Source organism: Ochotona curzoniae, unplaced genomic scaffold (genome assembly GCF_017591425.1).
Source record: "Ochotona curzoniae isolate NIBS_2020 unplaced genomic scaffold, NIBS_Ocur_1.0 scaffold_4701, whole genome shotgun sequence".
Classification (NCBI taxonomy): domain Eukaryota; kingdom Metazoa; phylum Chordata; class Mammalia; order Lagomorpha; family Ochotonidae; genus Ochotona; species Ochotona curzoniae.
In genome coordinates, this window is record NW_024467122.1 from 60,117,485 (window position 1) to 60,136,829 (window position 19,345).

The 19,345-nt window shown below is 37.0% G+C and overlaps 1 protein-coding gene across 2 annotated transcripts in view; it reads left to right on the plus strand.

The window, feature by feature from the left end:
• Positions 1 to 19,345, plus strand: part of UNC13C (unc-13 homolog C) — a 500,819-nt gene that overhangs the window by 319,420 nt on the left and 162,054 nt on the right. For both annotated transcript variants that reach the window (XM_040969448.1, XM_040969449.1), the window contains one exon: positions 6,414 to 6,499. In XM_040969448.1, the coding sequence (XP_040825382.1) occupies positions 6,414 to 6,499 (86 nt within the window). The remainder of the gene's footprint in view (positions 1 to 6,413; positions 6,500 to 19,345) is intronic.

A 19,345-nucleotide genomic window follows, 5' to 3' on the forward strand; every position in this document is an offset into this window, starting at 1 on the left:
GTGTTGCCGGGCGTGGTAATTTTCAAGGCACCGTTGGTGCGTTCTCAGGGCCCGGGGCTGTAGAGCACCACCTTGGGGGCCCAGTGGATTCCAGGCACACTCTGGGCACCTCTTCTACAGGTGTGACACCCCAGGGCGTGGCGGGATGGAGGCGCTCTCTGGGTGTGCTCCCTTCACGGGAATCCGCAGTGCGTAGAAGGTTTTATGTGCTTTCTCCCTGCGTTCTCCGTGTCAGGGACTGCAGGGTTTTTCAGAGCCCACCTGGTGCGTCTCCCACACACGGGACTGTGGGTGAGGCACTTTGCAGGCGTGACTCTTGTGCAGTGAATCCACCACTCGTGGTGTGTGGGTGTTCAGAGCCCCTGCTCCCGTGTGGCTCCCCCACTCAGGCCCTTAGCGGAGGAGTGGACCAGGCGCCCTGTTATAATGACTTCACGGCGGCAGGTTCGCACCGTGTCAGTTTGTTGCAGGAGTTCCCCTGACACCTGACACCTGCGCCCAGCCCGCTCGGTGCGGCGATCAGAGTCCTGGTGGTTTCAAGCACTCACCAGGCAGGATGTGGGGGACTCCAGACCCTCGCCAGCTACCTCTGCGCACCGAGCCGCACTGGTCCCCTCAGCGCAGGGACATCCGATGCGCCTTCCCGGGGCCCCCTCAGCCACCAACACAACACCACTGTGCGTAGTTCCACACAGACCCAACAGTTTCGGCCGTCTGCTCCGCGTTCTGAGGCTGGAGCCTCAGCGGGGGGGCAAGAAATGCGGAGGCTGCCACGTCAACCCCCAGCTCACCAAAAGTCCAGCCGCTGCAGTCTGCCTCCACCGCTGCCGAAGGCCTCCCGCCGGTGACGATCCCCCTGATCTCCCCGCCTCCGAGCTGCTGTTTTTTTTTAGAAGAGAAATAGTATCAAAGGATGCCAGTAAAGCCATGTTAACAAGTTAAAATGTGTGTGTGTTAATGGTTGTATGACAAGAAATTGCTTTGAAATAGTAATTTGGAAGTTAAAAGGATGTGTTGGAAGAGGATGATACGCAGGCAAAGAGATAAACTAACAGACTAGTATAATCCTAAGGGCAAATGAGAATTAGAAATTGAATTAGCAATGTGACCATAGAAATAAGGAAGAGATGAGCTTAGTACAAAGACACACCAAGAGCAAATCTAGAAAGAAGGAGAAAAGGGATTTCATAGACTATGAAGAAGTTGACGAACACTGTTATCATCTAGATCCACAGGCTGAAAGGTGAAGAAAAGCTCACGTAATACTTCCAAATACCATAAAGAGGTAATAAAGTAAAACGAAAATGCAGACTTCAGGAGAACATAAGCAACTGTTAAATAAATTCTGAATTTTCTTGCTCTATTTTGAGATCTTTATTGCTTCCATAGCTAATAGTGACCACAGCCCAGTTTAATCAAACATACTATTGTATACTTATAATGGAACAAAACATCTTCAAATGCGGATTAATATGATGTCTAAGACTTAAAGGACTGATTTCTGTATAGAAGTAGGTGTTGGGGCTGTCGCAGTGGTATAGCAGGTCAATCCTCAACCGTGTAGCATATATAGCGATACATGGTCATATATCCCATATGGACACCGGTTAGTATTCTAAGCGCTCCATTTTTGCTCTAGCTCTCTGCTTACGGTCTGGAAAAGCAGTGGAAGAGGGCCAAAGTGCTTGGGACACTGCACCTGTGTGGGAAACCAGGAGGAAGCTCTTGGCTTTAGATCAGCTCAATTCTGGCCATTGTGGTCATTTGGGGAATGAACCAGCAGATGGAAGATCTTCTTTCTAACTCTCCTCTCTCTGTGTAAAGTCGGCTTTCAAATAAAAAATAATTTAAAAAGAAGTATATCTTGAGGTTTAAATTTGAAGAAAGATGAATACATGAAGTGACAAGTCAGTAATTGGAACTTTAGATATTTTATAGCAAAATCAATAGACCATACAAAAAGGAAAGAAACATTAGATGAGATTTTCAGTGATTAGAATTTTTATTATTGTGAAATATGAACAAAGAACCATATGTTGTATTTCTCATTATATCACTGATTTTTCATGTCTAAATTTCTTAATCTAATCATTCTGAATTTAAAAATGTGTGTTGGTTGTAAGATGACTTTATGTCTACTCTAAGTATAAAGGAATTTGAACATATGTTGTTTCTCTATTGGAGATATTTCAAATCCCAATAACAAATCCTTGTGTTTGAAAAGATTTATTTGTTTGTTTGTTTATTTACTTATTTAAAAGAGAAGATGAAAACAGAGACCGGGAGAGAGAGAGATCTTCCAAGCCCCAACTGTTTCTAATTGCACATCCATCTCCATAAGCATTTTTCTCAACATTTTGTCTTTTCCCTATCGATTTGTATCAGTTCTTTTACTATTAACAATATTACTCCTTTGCCTTTTACATAAATCGTGTGTATTTTTCTAGGACGTTTGCAATGTTGAGGATATAACTGTAGTAATGAGAAATTTAAATCACAGTTTTTCAAGGGTGAAGATCAAACTTGACAGTGCTTATATAACTGAGAAAACCCTGAAACTAACATCTTATTTTAGATGCTATGTTTTGAAGGTATCTGATTGAAGCTTTTACATTAAAGAAAAAATATTTTAGAGATGACTTTGAGTCTTTTCTGATGCAATTACAACCATTATCTGGGTAATGTAGCCTCTGTAATCTATCACTTGATTATTACTCTCCTTCAAATTTAGAGAGTATTATTTTTAACTCTATGAATAACTGTATCAGGTTATTTTTCTGCATCTTGAACTTCCAGCTATATTATTTCTAGTAATTTTTGCTTAATGATATGCCTGTTTTAATTTTAAGTCACATTTATTTTTTTTAATTAGCAGTGACAGTAATCATGCTTATTTATGGGCTACAATGTGACAGTAGAAGGCGATTACATCAGCAGCTGTTTGAACTATATCACTTCTTATTTTTACTTCATGTAAATGTATATGATTTGGGATTTTCTCCAAAATGAACAAAACACTACAGATTTGATTAAAACCTCATGAAAACATAAACCTAATGAATCCAATTTGCTTTACTCCTACCCCACACAGGGCTATTAGCATGGTATATATATATATTTATTTATTTGCTGTTATTGAAAAGTTAAAAAAAAAAAAACAGGAGAGAGAAAAATCTCCCATCCTCTGGTTCACTCCCTGGGTGACCACAACAGCTAGAGCTGAGCCAGTCTGAAGCCAGGAGGCTGGAGCTTCTTCCAGGTCTCCCATGTGAGTGCAGGGTCCCAAGGCTTTGGGCCGTCCTTGACTGCTTTCCCAGGCCACAGGGAGGGAGCTGAATGGGAAGCGGAGCAGCTGGAACACAAATTAGTACCCATATCAGATCTTGGTGGATGCAAGGCAAGGAATTTAGCCACTATGCTACCACGCCAGGCCCAGCATGTTGTTTTTTCCCAGAATGGTATTTTTAAAGCTCATGAATTTGAACCTCAATGGCATATAATAATAATAACATATCAGATATGTGCCAGTATCCTCCCCTTTAGACACTGACTATGTAAAAGCATAGGAATAGGAGAAAAGATCTGCCCAATAGCGAGTCCCAGGAAGACACCACCGTGCCCTGGAGGTGCAATGGTCTAGATGGAAGAGGGCAGTGAATAACACACCGGGCTGGTAGTTGTATATTTAATATGTAAGAAATTAGAACATCTGTTTCCCAACACAACTGTAACATTTGCATGGTAAGAATCGTTGCTTTCAGCTCCCCTTCTGTCTTATATAGTTTTGATATTTTTATTTTAGTTTTAGTTTTAAATGTTGTTTGAACAGACTTCTTGTAGTGGTTTCACTTTGTAATCTTATTAATAAGTACCTAATATATAATTCCGTGAGCACATTTTCAGAAGTTTGCTTGCCATCTAATTCTCTTCTTTCTGAAGTGGCATTCAAATAATTTTCCTTTTTTTTTTTAACTGGAAAGTTGTCTTTCTGAAGAAATATTTAGTGTATTTTATGCATTTTGAGTAAAAGTTTTTTGAATTCACATGTTGTTCCTAGTTCCTTATCACTGTATTGGTTTATCTTTCCGTTCATTCAACAGAACCATTAAGATCAAATTTTAATCTGTACAGTACAACTTAGTAATACTTTATTTTATAAATTGTACTTTTTGCATCACATACATAAGCAGCTTCTGCTTAGGGTGAGATCAAGAAGATTTTCTGTTGTTTTATTTGACAGCCTTCCTGGTTTTGTGCTGTCTGAATCTCTTTTCTTGTGTGCTAAGGTCTGGGTCAAGATTCCTCTGTGTCTTCTGCATATATCCAGTTATCCTTGTGTCACTTGCTTGGATATCTATGCTTTCTCCACTAACTTATTATTGTACTTTGTTAAAAGCTAGTTAATATGTTTTGTGACACGTGTAATGGTAAGTATAGTTTCATAAAAATTTACAAGGACATGTAATAGGAATCCTTTCAGGGTTTTTTTTGTTTTTGTTTTTTTGTTTTTTTTTAAGCACTGCTTTTTTTTTTTTGTCTTTACTATGTCAGTCTTCAAATCAGCTTACCAATTTCTGTTAAATCTCTTGTGGCACTTCTAACTTAATCTGCAAAGTAACTTGGAAGTATTTAACCTCTTAACCTTCTAATAACATTGGATGTACAACGCTAGGAATACAACACATATCTCTTAACTGATACTTGATGTCCCAGAATTATGTAGTTTTGATTATATGTATATTGTACTTTTGTTATATTGTATCTAATTATTTAACAATCTTTGATGCTATGGTAAATACTGCTATTATTTTAATTTAAACCTCCTTTGGTTAATTTTTTTAATGTTTAATTTTTAAAAATACTAAATTAACTTTCATTTGGAGATAACTATCAATTGATCACAATATATTATCTTTTATATATTAGAAAATTGAATATGTCACTTTTATTAATTATTTGGCATCTATATTTATGACAAATATTTTTCTGTGATTTCCTTTTTATGTAATGTCTTTGTTTTTCATGTTGGGGCACTGTGAGATTAACCAACATGTACTTACATTATTCTTGATTCAAAAAATTAAAGTGATTAAACGATTATCACTTTTTAGGAGTTCAAAGAACTGTCACATTTAGCAATGACAATTTCTGCTGCATATTTATTACATAAAATTAATATGCTACAAACTGCATGATGTTAATATTACCTACATATGAAATATTTTGAAATAAATTGAGTGCCATGCTAATCTTTATATCAATAAAATAGAATTTGGCAATGAAAACTAATTTGCATAGATTTGGGTTAATTTTTTCTAATCACAGTAAAGATCTGAGTTTAACCATTTGATAAATTCAAAGCTTCTTCCTGTAGGTGTTAAAATATCAGTTGACATTGTAAGACAGATTGATAGATGGCAATCATTGAGGAACATTAGTGAAATACATCCTGCTTTTGGTGGGAAGTTGGGCTAAAATAGTTCTGTGTCTCAGTGTCTTCTCTTGGGGTCATATTCAGATCTTAGTGCCTTACGTAATACCCTTTATACCATACAAGATTCTATTACTCATTTTAGATTTGGATTAAAAAGAAAAATAAATGGCAGATCTATTTTTGTCTATATCTGTATTTGTGAAATTTGTTCATGTGTATGTAAATGCATTATGTGTTATGCATATATTGACATGTATTTTTGTTGAAAGACTAAACATTTTCAACCTGGCATGGCATACTTGCAGTGTAATGGAAGGATTTTTCTCAAACTACCCATTGAGCTTGTATTAGCATCCTCATTAGGAAATTGGAAACATACAACCAGAGTGCGTCCTAAGTAGCAGAAGGGCCCTGGTGCTCATCCTGAGCCTGTTTGATCTAAAACACAGCCCAACCTGGGAGTTCAAAAGTGCGGAATAGAGCTTTGTTGATCAGCTCTTTCACTGGAGGAAGAGAGGAGTTGTGAAATAAATCACTTTGTGGGCATAGAGAGCAGAAGCCCTGAAACACTCTTCCAGACAGTGGCCAGTAGATGCACGTGACGTGTACATATTTGGTGCTACATGGTATCTGCTACTCTTGTTTGATTTACACTCATAATCATGGTATGAGAAAATGAAGTATTTAACAAAACTGAAGGTGCCTTTCATACACAGCATTACACATCTAGGGGGAGTCCAGGGTGCCACTACTTTGGCTCTGACATAATCAAGTCTATTTTCCCATCATGCAGTGCTTGCCTATCCCTGCAATTGGGTATGCCACTTTTTAAAAAACCCATGTATGAATTTTTTCCTAAATGATTTTCAGAAATGGAAATATTTATGAACTGCAAGAACTGACTATACATGTAAAATGTAGCATGTGGCCTTTCAGACACCTGCTTTTTGATGCGCTAAAAAAATGTGTTTGTTTTTAGGTTTCCTCAAGAACTGAACATGGGGAAAGTAAGTGCTGAAATCATGTGGACTCTCTTTGCTCTGGATATGAAATATGCATTAGAAGGTAATTACATATGCCTATACTTAATAGACCATGTGTTTTAGTTAACTTGTGATTTGTTCTTAGCTTTTAAAAAGTATATATCAATATATATATAGTGAAATAATTACTTCTGAAACTTATTCCTGCATGATATGAAAGTAAATGTCCCAAAATGTGTGAAAATCCTAAAGACCCACATGTTGAGTACACTTAATCTAGAAATTGAATTCTAAAATCTTCAAAATATGAAACTGCTATAGCACTGATGTGATACTGCACATTGAAAGTTCCATACTGCAAAATTTTATCTACACAATTATCTTAATATTTTTTATAAAATTACCTTTAGGATATGTGTATATAAATTATAAGCCAATTTTATATTTAGATTTGGGTCTCCTCTCCAAGATATTTCATCAGGTACAGGCCATATTTAAAATCTGAAATATAAATAAAGGATCATTTATTTTAAATATAGGATACTATATATATGTGGGTACACACACACATATACACATGCACTGTAAATCATTTGGTCTAGTTTGTGGGATGATGAGTTCAAATGTAGGGAATTTAATGGCAGTTCATTTACCAAAACACACCTAACTTAGTGGGTGAGTGAGTGTACTCCTTTAGGAATTTGCCTAAATGAAGTGGAAAGAGTACCCATGAGTATACAGGTTAGAATCTAACCAAAGCTCACCTAGTAGCAAAGGCAAAGCTGTTCAATGTAAATCTGGGTCATATAACATCATGCAGAGAAAGGTATCTCAAAGTTGAATAATCCTGTAAATGATTTCTGAGTACGTGTGCTGTTTAAAATTAGAGGTTGTACTATCTAGTAGGCCCGTATCCTTGTAGAAATATTTCTTTGAACTTATTCAACAAATACATTTAGAGTTCATAGATAATAAATGACTTTAGGCATACAAAGTGTGATATCATATTCATGAACAGGACAACCATGGTCCCTGCCATCAGTAAGATTCTAGAAATACCAGTATGCAGACAATTGCAATATGAAATGGTTAGGGCTAAGGATAAAGTGGTGTTTGTGGGACCAGGGAGTAAATCAGACCTAGGATGATGGAACAAGGTAGGCTCTTGATAGGAATGAAGATCTGAAGGGAAAACAGGAGTAAGAAGAATTTCTGATGGAGAATAGAATAGTAACAATTACAAGGAACTCAAAGGTCACATGAGAATAAAAACCTCTGCAGACTGACTGAAGAAGAGGCAACAGGAAGTGCATTGGGACAGACTGGCAGGGATCAGCTTGCTTGCAGTGTCTTGTCAGTCATGGCGAGGAGACTTATGTTGTGATCTAATTAGTGATAATATTGTGATCCACCAGGAGAGAGAAGGACCATAAAGTAATTTCAACAGGGGTGAATCTTGTTCAGATTTGTAAGCTAGAAAATTGTTTTGGCTGCGGTGTAAAACAGATTGGTAGGGTAAAATTGATTGGGAGCTTTTGTTTTGTGTGCCATTTTTTCTTGCCCTTTGCTAAAATGTAAGCTTGGGGTTGTGGGATTTAGAAAGGACTTATAAAAGATTTTCTAATTGAAGGAAATCATGTAATAAATGATAGGGTTGGTGCTTTCTCATAAACTAGTCTCCACCTGCAGATAGAGAGGTTTATCTAGTTTCAGAATTACAGCAAGGCAGGATGTGCAGCACAGTGTACAGTATCATTTGCTATGCTCTCCTGGCATGTCAGAGTGCCTGGCTCAAGTCCCAGCTGCTCTCTTTCCAATACAGCTTCTAGCTAGTGCAGCCTCAGACATTGTGGAGGATGGATCACTTACCTGACCCTCTGTCTTCCAAGTGGGAATGCCAGGGTTTGGCCCACCTCAGCCCTAGCTTGTACAGGCACCCAGGAAATCAATCAATCAATAAAGTGATGAATCAATCAGTCAATCAAAGAGGTCTATGTGTATGTGTGTCTCTGTGTAAGTATGTGTGTGTGTGTGTGTGGGTGTGTGTATGTGTGTGTGGGGGGGAGAGAGAGAGGAAAGAGAGAGAAATTCTGCCTTCCAACTACAATAAACAAATCAGTTTTTTTTAAAGATGCAAAAGAAAAATTACACCAAACTGCACAGAGGCACAAATTCCTTATTCCACAGTGAATTGTTCCTTTCCCAGTATATTGATGATCCTTTATTGTCCATCTCTGTCCCCATCTCTGCCTCCTTCCAAGTACATGCTTTACAGAACCCTTCTTTAATCTTGTCTCTGGGATCCAGAACAACAACAACAAAATCTCAAACCAGAACTACAATTAGGCAATTAAAGTTTTTGAGAATATTGCGTAAAAGATTGGTTTTATTTATCTGAAATGCAGTTTCTAGGAGAGTGGGAACAACACCCAGATAGCCACAGTGACTTCCAGAAGCTTCAACTGGGTCTCCCATGTGGCTGACAGGGCCTAAGTATCTGGGTCATCTTCCATCCCTTTCCCAGGCACATTAGCAGGGAGCTGGATCAGGAGTGAAACTGTTGGGACTTGAACCGGTCCCCATTTATGATGCCAGCATTACAGGTAGCAACTTAACCCACTGTGGCATAATACCAGCCCCAAGGTTGCATTTGATTCTTCTAGACTGTACTCTTCAACTCTTATTAGGTATCCCAAACTTCATAAAGTCAAGAAAAATTCTTGATCTCTACTGCCAACAGCTGTTTCTCCTGGCTCCCTGTGGAGTTACTGAAAGCACCGCTTGGTCAGTTGCTTGATGCAAACTTGGAGAGTTTGTCACTGATTCCCTTTGTGTCCTCACCACAGTCAAAGCTGATCTTCCATTAGAGCTTATCTGCTGTTTGTCTCTAATTTCATATTCTCTACTTGCACACACAGCTGTGCAGGTCTCAACTAATGTAACTTCCTCAAAGAGGATTTCCCTGCCTAAAGTTATAGATGTGCATAGCTACCCTGGACATATCTTTAATTCTTTTCAAAATGAATATTTTTTTAAATCTTGGCTAGTTAATATGATTACTTTTAATGTATTTTTCTCAGCACATTTTTTTTTTGGTCTATGCAAGTTTTTTTTTTGTCTGTGGTTTTTACTAACATTATCTATGTCGCCTATAATGATGCCTATTGAATAAGTTAAGTCTTTACCAGGAAATTCCAATTGGAATGGAACAGTGGGAAGGAAAGTGGAAGATTCTTCCATTTGTGATATTTGTGGGTGTTGCTTACTAAGAGGTCGATACCTTTGTGTTTTATTGTCTTCACTCAAAGTGAAAGATTCCGATTGGATAGGAGGACTGAGAAGGGAAGAGTAGTCCCTACTATATGGGACTGTTCTAGGCTGGTACTGCCTACTGGTGCACTTCTGGCTGAGCAGAGTCTCTGTCTTGCACAGAAGCTTCTGCATAATGACTTATATCTTTCACTTTGCACTACCTCTACTTACACAACAAATAACAATTTTAGATGGGAAATATATTTCTGTGTAAGAAGCATGAATATAAAAATTTTAATATAAGTGAAACAATGGAATAAGAACTGCTGCAAGAAAAAAGGTCTACAATTTTGGCTAGGTATTTGTTGAATGTAAAATACTAATTTTGAACTCAGTACAAAAGATAAGTCCAAATGCTAATATTATGTCACCAAAAATGGTCAAAGATTAATGGTCTAATTAATAATTGTGTCACTATCTTAGCTTTTCTGAAGCAGGAGTCTCTTTTTTAACAATAATTTTAATTCAAGTTCTTAAAATATCAGTCTTACTGAAATTTATTTTATTGAGATTCATATGCAGTACAAGACACTTAAAGTGTGTTGTTTGTTAAAGTTGTTTAATTTGTAAGCCTATTTATTTTTTCAGGGATACATACTGTAGTTAAGGAGTCATTTTTATTGTGGTGAATAAATGCAGTATGTTCATGCACTAGATAAAAAGATTTTTTGTATATTGTATTTGGCATACTTATATTCATGGAGTTTTAATAAAGCTCAATGTATGTTGCTTCCTTGAATTGAACCAAAATAGGATGACTATGTGCAAAAAAAAAAAAAAGATCTTTCAGACACACCGATAATACTTCACATATGCATACTAAACATTTGTGGTACTGCAAACTGAAATATACCAGACAATCTGAAAGTCTGGGAGACACAATTTAGAAAACTTTATCCCTTTCTAATTGTGTAAAGCAATTAATGCATAACTTCTCTCTCCAAAGTTTAGTTTTCTTATTTTTAAAATGATGATAATAGTTCCACAATTGATGTGAGAATTAAATGAATCTTTAATGTACTTTGCAAACTCTAAAGCACCATGTTAATGATCAGAGAAGGTTGTTATTATTTTGGAAAGGGAGAAAGACTTGTCAGACTCAAATGGTCTCCTGTAGGGAGCAGAGTTTTACTGTCTAGGAGAAAGTTTATCAATGCATGATAGTCTATTCCCTGTCTCATTCCTCTTCCTTTAAATTATTTCAATCTAATAGCAAATTTAAAGAAATACCTTTTTTAAAAAAAATAGTATGTAACACTTGATTGATTGTTAGAGGAAAATTAGAGCTGAGAATATCTGATAGAGCTGTATTTAGCTATCTGAAGACTGTATTTAGAAGCATCCCTTTGGCAAGTTTTTACACACTGATAGCAATGTTCCTGTTCTCCCTATTTGCCGTGTAGAAAATTGTTCAGATTAATCGACTGTGGAGTAGAGCTTCTAACTGCTGACCTAGAATGTCTGAGTTGCTATTTGATAACTTAGGCTACATAATTTGTCTTGTGATTTAAGCATCTAATTCTGACTCATAAGCCACCTCTAGAGGAATCAGTCCAACAGAGAAGAGCCAGATGGAACTTGTGAAGTTTTTGTTTTGTTTTGTTTTTGCTTTAGTTTATAAAATCGTCACTGCTACAATAGGAATAGTCTAATTACAAAATTTATTCAGCCTATATGAACCAAATTATTTTTCAATTTTATTATCATATACATATTTGACCAACAGTAACTGATCTGTTCACTATAGAAAACAATCTTGCCAAATCATCTTGCATATTAAAAAATTACTTGCCGTAAGAAACAAGAGTGTAGGAAGAAAAAGGACTCAGATCAAACATCTCATTTTATGTTGGTAATTATAAAAGTAAGCTGGCTTCTCAGAGCTTCAAAGGAATTTATCCTGAAAGCTTTTACTGCCTTTACTCTGGTAAATATAAATGCAGGGTTTGGCAATATAAGTTTCCATTTACTTGTTAACTGTGATTTTAAAAGTAATATATTCAAGTTAGTAAGTTTCACTCTTCACATTTACAAACCATGATTTAAAAAAAAATCTGTTATACAGCTGCTGTAAAAAGGAAGTTAGACATTGGAGCAGAAGGAACATGCAATAAATACTGAACACATAACAGAAATTATTTTAAACTAGAGTTGTAGTTTACTCAGCAATATCTTAGGTAATGTTTACAATACTACTGAATGCTTATCAGCAACTAAAATATTTCGTTGATAATCCCAGTGGAGCACAGGTATTGAAGACATGTCAAAAATTTCGTAGAGAGTAGAATGGCAATATATTTATTTTGGTGCAATAATGTTTGAAATCTATGTATAATAATTTTTTCATAATATGCATTTTACCATTAACATTTTGAAGTCTTCCACCCATTTGCTATCTTGGTATTCTGAATCTGGTTGTCTGGCAGTTTTTAAATCAGGACACCTTCTATTCAGGACACTGACTGTGTAACATATGCCCGTGTCTTCAAAATCTTTATTAGGAGTTAATCCTGCTACGTCCCAAGACAGTCGCCAGATGGTAGGTTGAGTCCACACAGATTCAGGTGGTTTTCTAATTAATAATTCTGTAAATGAGTACTGGGAATTCTTTGAAACACTGACTCTTAAACTCAAAATCATGACTAGTTTCAAATTATATCCTTCAATTGGCACCTATATTTTGGGGATAATAATGAAGAACAATCTAAGGCGTTTGACAAAATCTCAGATAGATCTTTGAATTAAAACGTTATCACTAAAAATAGATCAGTTAAAATGGTTGTTTCACCTAACCAACTTAGGAAGAAACTGAATTAACTGGAAAGTGCAAAACACGGTCATCTCTTACCTCCCTTTAGTCAAGTCTTCTAAATTAATGCCCCTTGCATTATAGCGTGTGTAAGATCACCTGGGAACCTCATTAAAATGCAATTTCTGGTTGAGCAGACTTGAACTGCAGAAAGGATGTTTTTCTTCCTTCTAATTAATTCCGAGGTGATGCTTAGGCAGCTGGTTGGTATACTACAAGCTGAGAAGCCCCATCTCTGTAGTCAAAACCATGACTGAGCTTTGGCCAATTTATCTTTTACTCGCCAATCTCCGTTGTCCACTGCTTCCGTTATCGCACTGGACTTCACCAACTGGTGAACTCGGCACCTTAAAATGCAACAGATGTTGCCCTCATGGCTACCATGGATTATCCCATTTTGATTTACAAATGTCTACTAATTGAGGCACCTTCCATGGGTACTTTCTTCTTACATTTCTGGGAGGATCAGAGGAGCTTCTCTCACAAAGTATTATCCCCTCCCACCACCACTTTTTTTTTTCTGCTCAAGCCACCCAATGAGATTCAGGAAATTGCTACTGGCCTTATAACAATAAAGATAATGAGGTCATAAAAGCATGGCCATAGCTCTCCTGATCTTGCTGAACCTTGCTTAAAACAAAATAAGAGACTCATAGCCGCGTGACGCATAGCCGCGTGACGCATAGCCGCGTGACGCATAGCCGCGTGACGCATAGCCGCGTGACGCATAGCCGCGTGACGCATAGCCGCGTGACGCATAGCCGCGTGACGCATAGCCGCGTGACGCATAGCCGCGTGACGCATAGCCGCGTGAATTTCTCCGAGCCTCACAGTGTTCTCATATTAGTATCTGTCTAGTCTGCCACATCGTTGCTCTTCCCCAGGTTAATAATTTGATACTTCATGTCTTTCTGTTTTGACCACACATTGTTTGTGGTCAATGAACTTGATCCACACTTTGATACAGAAAAATATAATCTTTATAACGAAAAGTGCCTTTTGGAAATAACTGATTTATTTTCCTATTTCCTAATTTCAGTCTTTGTTTAATAGGTGAGAGAAATAAATATGACACCACTTCATACCTCAAAGACTGTAGTTGGAAGAGAGACTAGAAGAGTTTCATTAAGGCACTCTCTGATCTACTTTTCTATAGCACCTGGTATAGTTGTGTTAGCCATATAAAAATGAAACAAATACCAAAAGGAACAAAACCATAAAAGAAAATCAGGTTAACAATGTAAATCTATGCATGAGTAGGAGAATGCATTTTAAAAATATGCCTCAAGAGAATAAATGGAGGAAGAAAATGAGTTAGAGTCCATTGGCTTAACATTCAGTAGGAGGAGTAATGAGAGTGGAAGAGACACTGATGGCTCAGGCCAGCTGAAGTATAGCTCTTATGAGTGGGAAGGTAGCAGGGAAGTGAACCTTACTTATCTACGCATTCCAGGTTTTGTTTTGTTTAGCCCACTATTAATAGAAAAGATGGAAATACAAAGTTATTCATGTCAAGTATTTCTCATTTTTCTAGACTTGGGGTCCAATTTTTACCAAGCAAATAAATTTTCTTTAGTGTTTATATCTTTCTTAAATTCTTTTAGTGCATTTTTAAATACTTGTGCTTTTTTTATATCATACAATACATAAACCACATTTTCTACAAGATGACTAATGATTTAACACCTGTGTTTTATTGATTTTTATCAGAGTGGATTCTGAGGATTATGATAATATTTTCCCTATAATTACATTTGTTTATTCTCCTATTTAGCATGTTTTGAATATATTTTAAAGATAAAAATCTTGTTATTGATAGAATACATAGACTCATGAGTAATATTTTTGATTGTGAGATTATGAGCCCTTCCAGAGACTGGATTAGGCTAACCATATTCAAACATAAACCTGGCATTTAGGAGGTGATCAGTAAATCGCAAATGGATGACAATTTGAGTCACACTAAAACTGACTAGGATCTTGTGAGTATAGATTAGCTACATAATTGAGAATGATTTTTATGTAGATTAGAGTCAAGGTTTGCACATCGTTAAACTTCCTGTACTTTTCCCGGTCCATTCTATGTTAGAGTACATTATTCATCAGTTTAACTGTCCATAATGTGACTTGGACAGCAGCATAGTAACACCTCAATTCGTCAAAATGCCTTTCATGAGTTGAGGCTTTCCACATTCATCCCTAGCCCAAGGCTTTCTGCTGTGTGACAATCCATTTTCTGTTAGCAAGCACATCACTTCAGAACATGCAGTACAACTCAACATTCATGAGATAGAGCAAATTTTAGCCATCAAACAAATTTAATGGGCTGGTTAATAAAAATCAGTTATCAAGTTATATAATCTAGAGTAAAAGTATTCCAATAAATCCCCTATGTCATTTAATGAGGAAACAGATATAAGTGGGCGTAAATCTTGAAAACTGGAATAGAGTGTTGCAGCCTCGCCTCCCTTGGATTCTCTCTTTCTCCCATGAGTTTTGAGGGAGTGACTAGAAAGATGCAAAATTTTTCCCTCTTGGTCTTGCTCCTGCTTTACCCTTCAAGTAGATGAGCAAAATAAATCCATATACATAATTAATCATCTTTTAAAAATTTTAGAATGAATGATAAAATAGAGCTAAGCTAACTTTTCAAATTATAAAGATAGTATTCCTAGCAATGCAAGAAAATGCATTTATTGAACATATCTCTTGTGCATTCTGAAATAAGTTCAATGGCTCTTAATTCAGTTTTTCCACAATGATCAATGTCAGGTAAATGGAAATAAGCTTCCAAAAGCCAAGTGGCTTGGGTTATTAGAACCAGAAATGGAGAGTTACCATTCAGATATATTTATTTGCTACATGGTCGAAATATAAATAGTACCTAAAAATCTTACTGGATATTTTCTCCCTGCCTGGACTCAGGCTGTAGTTGTATCTCACATAATTGTAGTTACTTTTTAAATGAGCAACAGCAAGGGAAACCAACAGCTGACTGGTTTGGTTGGCATCCTGACCACCCATGCTGCTAAGAAACACTGGGCTTTCTCGCATTTCCCATTTCAGGTGACTGTGTTCATTCTGCAGCGCACCCACTAGTTCAGCTGTTATTTTGCTACCTAACCATCATACTTGGGCTTGAATGTGTCAGAAAAGAAAAACATGAAGAGATAGCCTGGAGTCGCACCAACGTAATAAAACAGAAAACAGCTCGTTTTAGAGCCTGGCCAGCACCTTACATGTTTGCCTCGCTCATCGTTACTTCATTCAACATGAGTGAAACCAAGCTTCCTGTACCCCTTTCCTCAGCCCCTTCTATGACCACAAGCAAAGGAGAGAAAAGCGAAAGTGATAATTTGGAAAAATACATGCTTTTTCAATATGCTTGAAACTCCTGAGAGTCATTTCTGGCTTTCCTAGCTTTACTCACAGTAGAAGAAGAATCTTATTTCTGGGAATAAAATAAGCACAAATGTCCAAGAGAGGAATTCACTCATGCTGTGCTATCTTCATTTCAGAATGGTGGTTTTTTTCTTTTTTTTTTTATTATTCCCTTTTTTTTTTGGGGGGGTGTGAGTTCCTCATAACAAGTCTATAAAGGGTTAACTCTGTAACTAAGTTGACATCCCCTATCAGAGCCCTAGTTTGGATCCTAGCTTCTCAATTTTCCAATTGAGCTCCCTGACACTGCATTCAGGAAAATAGTTTAAAAGGTCCAGATGCTTGCACCCCTGCCACCCATATGGGAGACACGGATAGAGTTCCCAGCAGCTTTTGGCCTGGCCCTGGTAAGTGAATCAGCAGAAGGAAGTTTTCTTTCTCTCTTCCTGCCTTCAACTCATGTGTGTATGTATCACTCTACTTTTCAAATACATTTTTAATTAGAAAGGTAGATTCATACAGAGAGAGAGAGAGATGTAGAGAAAGATTGTCTAATTGCTGGTTCACTCTCCAAGTGACCATAATGGCCAGAGTTGAGCCTATCCAAAGCCTAAAGCCATGAGCTTCTTCCAAGGTAACCACATCAATGCAGAGTCCCAAGGCTTTGGGCCATACTCTACTGCTTTCCCAGGCCACAACCAAGGTGGTGAATGGGATGTGGAACAGCTGTGACAGGAACCAGTGCCCATATGGGATCTGGGCACAGGCAAGACAAGGATTTAGCCACTGAGCCATTGTGCAGGGCCCAGATAAATAAATACATCTTTTTTTAAATAAAGATTTTAGCTCATTATTTAAGGTATTCCTTGAATTCTTGTTCTATGCCAAGCGTCATGCAAATCAGGCTTTTCAAACTCAAGTTTTAACTTCAGAGAAAAAGGCTTGAGAAACTTCTGCATTATAACCTAATAAATAATTATAGAAATGTATATTTATGAAAAGCTCAGTATTATGGATGAAATACAATGTGTCTACTAGACATCTCAAACTTATATGCTAAAAGTAAACCTCTAGATTAAAACCTTGCGATCATTATCCTATTCCTATCATGACCTTTCCCTTTATATCAACATATGCGACCATTGTGTGGTGTGACACATTGTCACGAGTCTTTTATTTCTCCTCCTATTCCCATCCCAACACACAATGTCTGCACATCCATAGATGGATGCTCCCTGCTCTACCTCCAAAATGTATCTGGATCCCTATTCGCCTTCCTTCTATCTCTATTACCTTTAACTGTTTCTATCTACAGATCCTCTCCACTATGATATCTTTAATAGATACACATCTCAGCTATTGCTTTCCCATGATCCATTTGCTTCTGCCTTGTAAGTTGACTTGCACAATTTAAATTAGATCAACATTCTCCTAAATATACAAGTTCCAAAGGCTTCCTGTTTTAATAGATGGAAGTCCATTAAAAAAATAAAAATTATGGTTTCCAATGCACCATGTGGCTGGGCTCTACTCATCACTCCAAATTCTTCTCAGCGACTGCATCTCACATAGCCCTAGCCCTAGTGCGATCGTGTCTGTACCCCAAATACACCAAATTTATTTCCATAGCAAGACATTCAGTTTTGTTCTTTTTTCTTCCTGAAGAATTCTTCTTTTGCCTGCATGGTCAGTTGCTTTCTGTTCTTCCATCTCAGTCCACACATTACCTCCTTTGGCAGTACCATTCCTTACCATGTTTTCATTTGTACATATCATTTTAATTCTTTCCAAGGTGCTTAGTAACTTAGCCCAGTTATTTATTCACTTGTTTTCATTTTTTTCTCTTTATTTTAGAGAATTGCTTATAATTGTTTAAATTATAATCTAAAATAAAAAAAATACTTTCATTGTGGATAAAATCCATTCACATACACAGATAAGTGCATAGATATAATGAACCAAATAAAAAATTCCAGAAACATGCAGAAAGATAGAAGTGATATGGGATGAGCATTGTATCAAGATAAGCTAAACCACAGTGTGTGAAACCACAAGCCCATGGGTCCCAGCTGCTCTGGCTCCAACCCAGCTCTCTGTTGATGTCCTTGAGAGGCAGTGAAGGATGGCCTGAGGGCTTAGTTCCCTGATACCTAGGTGGAATGGAGTTTCTGGCTCCTGATTTCAATTGCACAGGTCCAGCTGTTGTAGGCATCTGAGGAGTAAATCAGTAGATGCAAAAGATCTGCCCCTGCCCCATTCTGTTATCATCTCCCCCCTCTTTCTGTTGCTATGTCATTGGTTGGATGGAAGGACAGGTTAAAGGAAAGAGGAAGGGAAGGGAAGGCAAAGGCAAAGGCAAGGCAGAGAGAGAGAGAGGATGGATGGATGGATTCAAGGAAGTTAGGAAGAATTCAAGAAAGTAGGGAAGGAAGGAAAGAAAAAAGCAAAAAATTAGAACTTCCTAATTAAAACAAAATAGACAACAAACTCCAAAATGTGTTTTATCAATGAGGGTCCTTCAAGCTCTCATGAAAATGCATATTAAAAACTGTGCATGTGGTTAACATTTTTTTTCAACAAAGGGAATTTAACTTTGAATTCCATTTCCACATGAATGTTTTGAGATGCCACCTCATTTATCTCCTCCATGTAGCCTTCTGTGTCCCTGGGTTCTACATCTCTGCATTCAGCCAAACACACATAAAAAAATTAAGAAAAATTATGTTTGTACTGAGCAAGGTGTGTTCTCACCATTATGCCCTAAACAGCTTTTTATTTCACATTTGTAGTGCACTGGATATTATAAGTATTCTAGGTATAATTGAAAGTACATGAGTGAATTGCATATGTTAGATGCAAATATTGTAATATAGGGGATCTGAGTAGCTCCAGATATTGCTATGTAAGGGGATCCTGGAACCAACTCCCATAGGAACTGAGGAATGACTCGATAATTACATATGTATGGAACGCATACAAACATACATACATACATATAGCATATATGTATATATACATATAAATGAATATAGATTGAAGTCCTTCTCTTAATCCTGTATATTGATATTGTGACTCACTGGTAAGTTTCAACTGGAAGTTTAAAAACACCACTCTAAAAATACGCCTCATGCAGTCAGAAACCATTTATTTTCATATATAATTTAACACTGGTTTTTGAAATATGGTGATTGAATAATTTAATAATATATTCTGTGATAAAACCTTAAACCTTATTTACACATTCATACATTTGGCAAAATAACTGTGCATTTACATGATTTCCAAGATAATATTTGTAAGTTGGCCATATTTTGGTGACTGTTTCTGCATTCCTTGCTTTTATTTTTAAACATCTATCATGAAAATATGGTAATTAGGCATAATATTTTTTCCCTTAAGACTAATGGAGCATTTATAAAGTAAATC